The sequence below is a fragment of the Diaphorina citri genome, unplaced genomic scaffold, assembly GCF_000475195.1.
Source record: "Diaphorina citri unplaced genomic scaffold, Diaci psyllid genome assembly version 1.1 scaffold445, whole genome shotgun sequence".
In the NCBI taxonomy this organism is placed as follows: domain Eukaryota; kingdom Metazoa; phylum Arthropoda; class Insecta; order Hemiptera; family Psyllidae; genus Diaphorina; species Diaphorina citri.
The window spans coordinates 39,942-50,805 of record NW_007377880.1 but is presented as its reverse complement, the minus strand read 5'-3'; the positions used below and the strand labels follow the sequence as shown (position 1 = coordinate 50,805).

Here is a 10,864-nt window from a genome sequence, read left to right as displayed (position 1 = left end):
CATGCCGGGTATGCCTGCCATGACCACACCTAGGTGAGTGTTCTATTGGAATATTAATTAACACCCTAAGTTTTTTTTTTTTTTTTTTTCATTATTATTAAACTATACCTACAATAAGTTAAAAAGAAAAAAAAAAAACATAATTATATTGTATTTGTACTTGACAATTTTCCATCCCGTTTTCAGTTTGCCTTTCATTCCACGGCCTCCGGCCAACTTCACAAGCTACGGCCGTCTTGCACCGGCCGATCCCGATATTCTGGCCTCCATCATGCGCGATCCAATGAAAGCCATCAACATTGACAATATACCGAGGCCGATTCGCTTCTACGGGCACACAGGGATTGTTTTCCTCTCGTGGGATGATCCGAGGGAGATAGGATTCATGAAGGGGGTGCGAAAGATCACTATCGATGGAACGGAGACGGTGCTGTGTCAGCTGAACGCACCCTACAAGGAGTTTATGATTGATGGTGCTAAGCATAGGTGAGTTTTCGTCATGTTTTTTAGAATAGAACTTGTTTATGCTGCAAAAATGAGACTGAAAAGTCCCATTACTTCAGCAGAGTCAGCAGTTTAAACAAGGTCTCGTATATTTTATGGGTTTAACACCATACTGTAATACATTCTACGAAAAGTCCCATTACTTCAGCAGAGTCAGCAGTTTAAACAAGGTCTCGTATATTTTATGGGTTTAACACCATACTGTAATACATTCTACTGAATCATTAGCAGCCTCTAACTCTAAGGCTAGCCACTCTCCACCAGGTAGACCTGACAGGTACTCCTTATCAGGTCTAATGTGTGTGCTCATCAGGTAGACCTGATAGGCGGACCTTTTCAGCCGTACCTGTCCGGTTTACCTGATAGTGAGTAGCTGGCCTAACAAACCTAAAAAAAGAAAAAAAAAACTTCAAGGACTCATTCCCATTTTCTCTTGTTCTCCTACAGGATCCGACTCGGCAATCCCACCCGGGAACAAAAAAAAAACTTCAAGGACTCATTCCCATTTTCTCTTGTTCTCCTACAGGATCCGACTCGGCAATCCCACCCGGGAACCATTTGCTTTAGACCTAGAAATTGTAGACATAGGTAGATTATTCTTAAGCTTATTTTTCAAAAGTCGAACTTTTTTTTTATTCAATATACTAAGAAGAAAGGTGTTTTTAAATTATTTCACTACCTGCGGTTCAGCCTATTTCCGTTTTATAATAATAGAGGACTCGCGGATTTGTTGTACATTGATGACGACTACCACGAGTGCTGTTTTGGCGGCCCACCACTCCGTGTCGATATTGGCGGCAAGTCGCATCTCGTCCAATTGGAGGGTCCACCACCTACCGTCACGATAGACACTAAGAAGCGCACCGACCTTTGCGCTGGCAGGGTGGACCTGTATATTGACGACAAAATCCATGTGGACATGTTCCTAGATTGTAAACCGCACAAGTAAGTGTAGTTTCAAAATTTCTACGCGCCTGTTCAGTGGTCACACTCGAAAGTTGTTGTAGCGGCTTCAGCTGTAACCGAATGCTGATGGCAGAATAAAGAAAGGATATCTTTTTTTCTGTCATACACCGGGGTGATGATCTCTAGCCATGTTTAATTGCCTCGTGCTGAACCGCAGTCAATCATCGTGAGAACTTGGGCATCGTGAGAACTAAAAGCAGAGACTTTAAAACCCCTTTGAAAACTGTCAGCTAAGGTTAGCTGTTCTCCCTGTTTATAGTCCCTCGGAGGTTGCAACTAACTACTGAATTGCTCATTCTTAAGGGAAATTCAGCTAAAAAGTGTACAATGATGTAAATCAGCTGATATACATATTTGTTGAAGATCCACAGCAAATTTAGATCTTTTTTCGAAGACTCTGATTACCTCGAGTACTTTTTTTTTTCAAGCGTTTCACCCCTTTTTACATTCATATTAAATTTTACCAAGACTTATAATTATCTACTTCTTGTGTTGTGCAGGGTCTCCGAGCTAACTAGGTTGGCTTTCATAACAAATGATTTATAACGATATTAATCTTTTTTTCAGTTGGAGGAACCCAGCGAACCCACCTCAGTAGACGAAGAAATGAAACCAATCCCTGAGGAACCTCTTGACCAAGTCAAATCAGAAGAGGTAGAAGCACCTGCAGCTGACACTGAAACTGAAAACGAGAAACCACAGGATGAAGAAATCAAAGAACCAAGTGAGCCTCTAGAAGACATGGAAAGCGCCAAAGAAAGTGCTGAAGAAATGGACGAAAGTAGTTTCGAACTGAAAGAAAGTGATACCAATGAGGATGTTAAGGATGAAAAGGAAAGTAAACCAGAAACAGGTGAACTCCTGGGAGATGAAATCAGTCCCCGTATAACAGTCATGACGACAACGGATATTGATGGTAACATCCAAGGCAAACCTACCGTTCCTAGCTCGCTACCAGCACCAGCCAAAATAAAAATTAACATTACCAAAACCGTCCTGCCAGGGAATATAGTAAAACCTATTGAACCTGTCCTAGATGAAGCCTCATCGTCACCTAAACAAATGGAAACAGATATACCACAGGAAGATGCTAATGCGACACCTCTCAACCAACCCAAGTCTGTTAAACCTTTGATAGCGAGTAAAAAGATGACCCATTACCCACCTCTAAGTAAAGGCAAAGATTTGTCTGCCCTTTGTTCTATTATGTAACGATTTGGATCTCTTAAGCGAGGTGGTTTTATAGATTGATTTTGTGTTGTGTATTTTAACAACAGTCCTCTCCCTTGGGCCCATTCGTTGGAGTTGTACTTTACAAGCTTCAAGTCGTAGGAGAATTGTAGCAAACTACTTAAAGTACGAGCGGCATTCGCTTGTAAAGTACAAATCCTTCAAGGATATACGAGTTCTGGTAGTTCTGGTTTTTTTGTGACCCGTTAAAACCGTCGAGTTTTATTTTGAGTCACAAAGTGACTGTTTTCCGAGGTGCAACCAGTAATCCTATTACTGACAGTGGAGGTTGTAGCTTACTGAACACTACAAGTGTATTTATTATGTTGATATTTTGTATGTCATATTACTTTTGACCTAATATTGTGATTCGTCTTTGTGAATAATGTACTTGAAACTTTAAAATAGGAAATGTTATTTTTTATAATTGCCTTTTGTAGGTCGTGTAGTAACGTAAACCTCGCGGAAGGTACGATAAAGAATACCTTTGTATGATGTTTGGGTTGATTTTCTCTTTTATAACACGTTCTCTCAGTCTGCATTAGCTTCTTTTTCCGAATTCATCACCTGCTATACATGGGTACCTATAATATTTTTATAATCCAAAGTTGGTACCCTCCAAAGCTTCGAAAGCTGAAGAAATAATGGTCGTTCGTTCACAGAACGGCTGACTTTCTCCTTTCCAGTCTTCCTCTCTTCGATTTCGGGACGATAACACCTCTATTGTTACAGTTCCCTCCATCAAACCTCTCACAAAATTAAATTCTTCTTCTTCGCCTTTTCCCGTGTACAGACGGGGTCAGCGTTTTTCGTCAGCCTCTCAATCAGCCCTAACTAAGGTGATTGCTTTGGGCTGACATTTGGTTTTGGCAAGAAAATTACGAGTGGATGCCCTTCGCACTCAACCTTTGCTATTTCTTTAGCAAGGGAAATTCAGGCTGGTGTACTCCCTGTTTAACGTACCCCAGCCAGACTCCTTACGGCTTACAAAATTAAATAAAAAACTCAATAGCTTCCTAGTGACCCAAAAAAACACAACCCCGACCCAAAATCGTAACTTTGAAAAATGCTAAAATTTAGCCAAAAATCTCTTACCTCTTTCAATTCATCTCTGGTTTCTTCTTCTACTTGCATAGCTTCCTGTGCTTCCTCTACCCTTTCAGTCTTCACAACACTCACTCCGTCTCCAAGCAGAGGGAGGTCTTCAGCCTGGAGCAAGGGAGGAGCAGCATTGTCTCCAAGCTCTGTTTTCACGTTCGACACAGCACTGAGATCCGATTCGGCTTCTGTTTTGAGTTGGGCAGCATCTGACGAAATGAAAAGTGAATTTTTATACGTTGTTTGATGTCAAAAAGAAGAAGAAGAAAAAAAAAACTGGCTCCGAGTACAGGGTTCTCGTATATTTGATGAAATAAAGGACAAATTTATCAGGACACGAGGTATACAATAGGGTTGCCTGGAAGAGACTGACAAGAAATGCCGATCCTATTTAAAAAGGAAAAGGCTAGGAAGAAGAAGAAATGACAAATGAGTACTTCTGTGATACCAACAAAAATTGTGAAGAGGGTCTCTCAGCTTCATCATTTGATCATCTTTTTTTTTTTTTTTTTTTTTTTTTTGGGTTTAAGTAGACCTATCTATGTGGGTAGATCTGGAGGTTGACGGTTCGAGTCCTAGTCAAGTCATAAAATTTAGCGTACTGTATTCAGAGGAGAACGACGTTTGTGACAAGCATTTATGCTCAACACAACTTAGACTGTAATTCGGATTCAAAAACACTTTACCCACAAGACAAGACAGACAACTCTCTTAGTATGGGGAAGCTTTTATCTAATAATTTCTGTGCCCTAAGAAAAGTTTAAAATACCTAATACTGACTTACTTAATATTACTTGAATATATGGTCTCAGAAATGGCAGGATATACCTTTCATGTATTTATCCTCGCAATAATATAATGTATAGGTACTTGGTGCAAATAATAAATTACAATTACAATGTCCTAACCCAGTAGGTACATAACCACAACCTGAACAATGACGAGATCTTTAGTCTTAAACAAATCATCCCGTAAACACACATTTTTGTAGAAAAAATATCACAGACCAAGAGTACAATATCACGCTTTATTTTAACTTAAAACTATAAACTAACAGGTACTAGGTAGTGTAATAAAATGAACACTGTTTACATTGGCCATTTGAAGAACATTACTATCAAAACACAAGTGGGGGGAAAAACTTGCAAAAGACAAAATTTGAGCTTTCCAGGAAAATGTAGAATTCCTAGATTTCTACTCAATCATACACAGGGTTAATTTTAAGTAAAGATAAAAATCAGCATTTCCAATAGGTTTTCTAAATTTCATTGATAGCAAAAATTCTTCAAATACACATCCCATAGACTATAGGAATCTAAAACATGGGACGTTGTCCTTATCATATATGTCGAAATGTGACTGACAAGTGAGAATTACCATCTAGGTCAGGATCGACAGTCAAAAGCTAAAGCTCGTGTACAAAACAAATAACTTACCGTCGTATGTATGAAATCTAAAGATAAACTTAAGTTTAACTTAAGACGAACAATGTTGCCAATTTCATGTCATTTCTTGAGCACCTACTGAAAAATACGATAACCCGCGATACAAGAGAGATGAAAAAAACAACCATGTGGTATACTCAACAACTTGAGTATTTCTGTATTTCATAAAAAAACCGTAAACACACATTTTTGTAGAAAAAATATCACAGACCAAGAGTACAATATCACGCTTTATTTTGACTTAAAACTATAAACTAACAGGTACTAGGTAGTGTAATAAAATGAACACTGTTTACATTGGTCATTTGAAGAACATTACTATCAAAACACAAGTGGGGGGAAAAACTTGTAAAAGACAAAATTTGAGCTTTCCAGGAAAATGTAGAATTCCTAGATTTCTACTCAATCATACACAGGGTTAATTTTAATTAAGTAAAGATAAAAATCAGCATTTCCAATAGGTTTTCTGAATTTCATTGATAGCAAAAATTCTTCAAATACACATCCCATAGACTAAACCTAGGAATCTAAAACATGGGACGTTGTCCTTATCATATATGTCGAAATGTGACTGACAAGTGAGAATTACCATCTAGGTCAGGATCGACAGTCAAAAGCTAAAGCTCGTGTACAAAACAAATAACTTAGATGACTTGGCGGGGCGAGCGCTACCGCGCTCCTTAATCCGTGCCTATAATTGCTCTAATTTCTCCTATATCTGCGCATATTATATATTGGCTTTAGCTTGTGATGTCAACGAGGCTGTAAGATCCGATGAGGTGTTTCTGTTCCCCACTAGACTTTGTGAACGTGAGACTTCTAATTGGTTACTTGGTTCACAAAAATAGGTCAGTAACCTTGCTATAAAGCTCATTTTACTTTTTTTAAACCATTATTATTTTTACGCTGATAGAATGAAGAGAAGACATAGGCTCAAGATTTGACACCCAGGAGAAAATCCCTTATTTGTCCAGCTATCTTACCTGTGGGGTATTGTTCAATAACTTGCACACTAGTTTCCTTATCTTCCTCCTCATTGTCATCCGCTATGGTATAAATTCCCACGGGAATCTGCCTCGTGAATTCCTCAGCATCTTCAGGCACAGGGCCTTCCTCTTCAGTCAACGTGTCCTCACGGGCAGGAGATCCTTCCTTTTGTTTGGCCTCGAGAGACGCCTGAAAGAAAACAGAAGAAGTTGAAATAAAGGACCACTTTTCCCTGGGGGACCACACAATGGAAAATTTACTATATCCTTAGATGTCAATATTGACTACCGAATTCAATCGTGATCCTATACGTAATAGGCCCCTCCTATTTCAACAAGCTGTAAAGTCCTGATAAACTGAAACTACTAACTGGTGTTGTCCCCAGACCTACTAGTAAATGGTCAAAGGAGAGAAAGGCTGACCATTCATACAGAATGAAGATCTACTGAAGAGAAAACATGAAAAAAAGTAAGAATTACGTGTGATCCTCCGTAGGCCGAAACGAAAAAATAATAATAATAAATAAAATCTGTACCCAATGGAAAGTAAATGGATATTGATAACTCACAAGATGATCCTGGTAGCACATCGGATGGTAAGCCACGCCGTCTACTCGCACCGCCCGTCTGAGCTGCCACTCTTCCTTCTCCTCATTATAGAACTGCTCGAATCTATCCCGACACACACCACATCGGGGTTCTACCTCGTTTAGTTCTGCCGTACAGGAGGCTACCTCTCGGCCGGGAGATGAATTGTCCCTGTCTAGCTGACCGTCGGTACCCGACAGCTCTTGCATCTCGAACCAGCTTTGACCTGCGGGGGAAGAGGGTTTTCGTTATTGTAAAGAAAGAATTTAGGGCCAGCCACTCACTATCAGGTGGACCTGACAAATAACTGATCAGGTTTACCTGATGAGCGGACACACTATCAGGTACGGCTGAAAAGGTCCTCCTGTCAGGTCTACATAATACCTGATAGTGTATTGCTGGTCCGATAAGCCAACCTGGTTAGTTTGGAGGGTAGCGCGTTTACCTTGTAAGCGCTAGGTAGCGGGTTCGTTTTCCGCCTGGGGGGAAACTTTACTACTTCATTAGTTTTTTTTTAATACCTACCTCTATCAAAACCTCTAAAAAAACTCACCCTTATTCTCGTCATCCTCAATCTCATAGTACGCGCACCACTCGCGCGCCGAGAAATAAAACTTGCGACTCTGTACACTCCGACCCAAGTCTCTTTCACGGCGATTAATGCGGAAGTGCCAATCCAAATGCAGAGAGTACTTGGTAGTCTGATCAGGCGGAAAGCGAGCCCCGCACGAGCCACATTGAATACCTGTTACAATAAAACATAAAATTAAATAAAACAGATTATTTACAACATACGAACATTTAATTTATATTAGTCATTAGAACCAAACTCAGTGGTGCAGTTGTTAACCCTTAGCTTCATTTTGTAACAGATGCTGTTACGTCTAATTTATTTTAAGTTTGGGGCTTTCTGTTCGATTTTTTTTTTTTTCCAAATAGAACGGTTTGGTTGTTGTTAACAGTGAGGACGAGTTCCATGACTTAATTTTAAAGGGAAAGAGTTTTACTGTCAATTGTTTCAGAAATTTCGCGATTTGTAAATCATGTTGATTTTCGACACATTCTAAAGCTTAACCACTTATGATCCACTGACCACATAAAATTTATCTAGGTGTAATAATCGGAGAACGATATATTTTGTGATAAGTGTTTAAGTATGTTTACCACAATTAAAAATTCCTTACCGCTGTAGAGGGAATGAATCATGGCGGGCTGGCGCTCTTTCATCGCTTCGGAGTGCCAGGAGATTGGCTTCAGGGTTTCTTCATCTTCAGCCGGTTTGGACGGGGGTAGCGCGCCTAGAGCAACGAGCTTCGCGAACAGATCCGTCACCTGGGGGCAAAATGAGTGACGGATGATATTAGAGGAAATTTATTCTTGTTTTTCTATACAGGATACATTTTCAAATCAAGGTAAAATACATCGTGTAAATCATCTGATACGGGAAGTTTAAAACCAATCCTAGAATTTTTTGAGCCTTAGAAAGACTCTCAGAATCAAAATTAAAGACTCTCCTAACTGTCCTCTCTGCTCCTTAAATACTCGTATGAATCAGATCCATCTAAATTCCTGTCCAGCCCTGGAAGCCAGCAATGATATTGTAGAAAAGTATTGGGATGTGCGTGGGAAAATGGTCTAATGGTCAAAAATCCAGACATTTGTAAACAACAACCTGGAGACTATAGGGCTTAATAAAACACGTCCTTAGAAAACCCAACCAGAGCGTCCAGGATAACTTGATAAGGATACGGTACTTACATTGATTTCGCTACTATTCAAGAACGGGATGCCCTCGTCACTCTTGCCCAGCCCCACCACGCCACTGTCCTGCGAGTTATCCTCTTCCAGTGCCGGAGGGGCCGATATCACCCCCCTGCTACGGGGCGGGGGCCGTTTCTGAGGCGGGGGGCTAGGTAGGCGACCCCCATCCATGTGAGCGATGTTGACGTAGCCTTGACGAACGCCGGGCGGGAGGGGGGAGAAGGCAAACGAGTGGTTTTTATCGTGTAGAGCGATTGTGACCGGGGTACCTCCAAAGTTGATCTGGAATGAGAGACAGAATGGGTTAATGAACGAGAGAAAAGTTTTTTTTTTTTTTTTTTTTTTTTTTTTTTTTTTTTTAAATTTCAAATATTTTTATATCTTCAAAGTAATTTCACATAGGTAAAAAGATTTCCAAGAGGACTTTAGAGTCCCCTTGATATCAAAGACATTTTTCATGTATGAAAAGGATTTATATGCTTTTCTTTGACTTAATCTCACAGACGAGTTGCGTCCGAAAGTCTTAGGTTTAGCATTGCGCCCGACGGAAGATAAAGACATTACCTATACTTTTGCTTTACATTCATCATAGGATTTCCTAACAGGGACTACTTATCTACTCGATATATTTAAAGACATATTGCACTAACAGGGACACCACGAGTAACTTTGTTATTCTCAAATGTAGGGAATGCAAAATGAGCAAAACGTTAACATTTTATACGTCTCAAAGAAAGAAAAAAATCCGGAGAAGTAACTTGTAGGTACCAGGACGCACAACTGACACTTGGAACCAATCTACGGTCGAACCTCATAGAAGAAAAGAATATACCCTGTTTATACTGCCAGAATGAGACTGAAAAGTCCCTTTACTCCCGCAGTCTAAACAAGGTCTCATGTATTTGGTACAAAATAGGTGTAGAGGAGGAAAATGTTGTGATGAAGATTTACTCTTCAAAATATGGTTATAATTACTAAAAAAAAAAGAAGATAAACAGGCCCCTCCATTCAGACGAATAGGAAATTTCGATGCTCCAAATTTTATGGTTATAAATTTCATTTATCTCCGCTTTAACATTACTTGTCCGTAGATCGTTGAAATCACATTTAAACCAATATGTTTTAGGGAGCAAACTAACACGCACGGTTACGAACGTTCAAGTGACATTTCATTTATTATAATAATAATAATAATAATAATAATAATAGTGCTTATTTATACTGCTCGCATAGGACTGAAAAGTCCCTTTACTCCAGCAGTAGGCTACTACTATTATTGTGGTCAAATTCTCAAGTTATATTGAGGATAAAATTCCATACCTCGGCTGGGATTGAACCCACGCCCTCCTGTTTACCAGGCGAGCGCCTTGACCACTACACCACCAAGGTAGGCGAAAAGAAGGTCTGCAAAGGTTAAAATCGGACCCAAATCTCACGGGTTAATTTCCTTTGTGTTGGAAATACGAGTTAGTCAAATTAGACAAATCATTCAGCAGTTACAAAGGTATCATGAAACAAATATTGCAAAAATTTCAACTTTATTTTACAACTTGCCCCCCCCTTTTTTTTACACTCAGGCCCTGTTTTACACATTGGACCCCCTTTCACATATTGGGGCCCCCTCTTAGATCCGGACCCTGTTGTGGGGCCAGACATGATTGATTCTGTTGTATTGCATGTTAATATCATGAGTGATGTTATAAATAGACTCTCTCTCTTTCTCTCTCTCTCTCTCTCTCTCCTTCTCACTTTCAGCCTATCCCTCTCCTCTTACGCTCTTACTCTTCTTCTCTCTCACACACACTTTCTCTCTCTCTCTCATTTCTAATGTTTCTCTCCCTCGCCCTCTCTTTCTTTCTCACTCTCTCTTGCTCTACCTCTTTCTCTCACACACTCTCTGGCTCTCTCTCTCTCTCTTTCTTATTCAGCTTATTCTCCTTCTCTCTCACACACACAATTTCTGGCTCTCTCCCTCTCTCCCGCTCATAAACTCCTTGTAGGGTGCGTTCAGCTGACACAGCACCGTCTCCGTTCCATCGATAGTGATCTTTCGCACCCCCTTCATGAATCCTATCTCCCTCGGATCATCCCACGAGAGGAAAACAATCCCTGTGTGCCCGTAGAAGCGAATCGGCCTCGGTATATTGTCAATGTTGATGGCTTTCATTGGATCGCGCATGATGGAGGCCAGAATATCGGGATCGGCCGGTGCAAGACGGCCGTAGCTTGTGAAGTTGGCCGGAGGCCGTGGAATGAAAGGCAAACTGAAAACGGGATGGAAAATTG

General features: G+C 40.2%; 2 protein-coding genes across 2 annotated transcripts; one reads left to right on the top strand and one right to left on the bottom strand.

Annotated features, from left to right (window-relative positions):
* The first annotated feature begins 19 nt into the window (after nucleotides 1-19).
* LOC103508906 lies at nucleotides 20-3,332 on the top strand. Its single transcript, XM_026823374.1, has 6 exons — nucleotides 20-33; nucleotides 187-486; nucleotides 1,031-1,092; nucleotides 1,221-1,449; nucleotides 1,971-1,992; nucleotides 2,038-3,332. Exons 1-6 carry the CDS (start codon nucleotides 20-22, stop codon nucleotides 2,680-2,682), a joined length of 1,272 nt encoding a protein of 423 aa, XP_026679175.1. The 3' UTR covers nucleotides 2,683-3,332.
* On the bottom strand, nucleotides 3,058-8,870 carry LOC103508905 (uncharacterized protein C4G9.04c-like). Its single transcript, XM_026823373.1, has 7 exons — nucleotides 8,576-8,870; nucleotides 8,002-8,149; nucleotides 7,371-7,562; nucleotides 6,799-7,043; nucleotides 6,227-6,419; nucleotides 3,746-4,007; nucleotides 3,058-3,097 (listed from the first exon to the last, which is right to left on the bottom strand). Exons 1-7 carry the CDS (start codon nucleotides 8,747-8,749, stop codon nucleotides 3,058-3,060), a joined length of 1,254 nt encoding a protein of 417 aa, XP_026679174.1. The 5' UTR covers nucleotides 8,750-8,870.
* Between the last annotated feature and the right edge of the window lie 1,994 nt (nucleotides 8,871-10,864).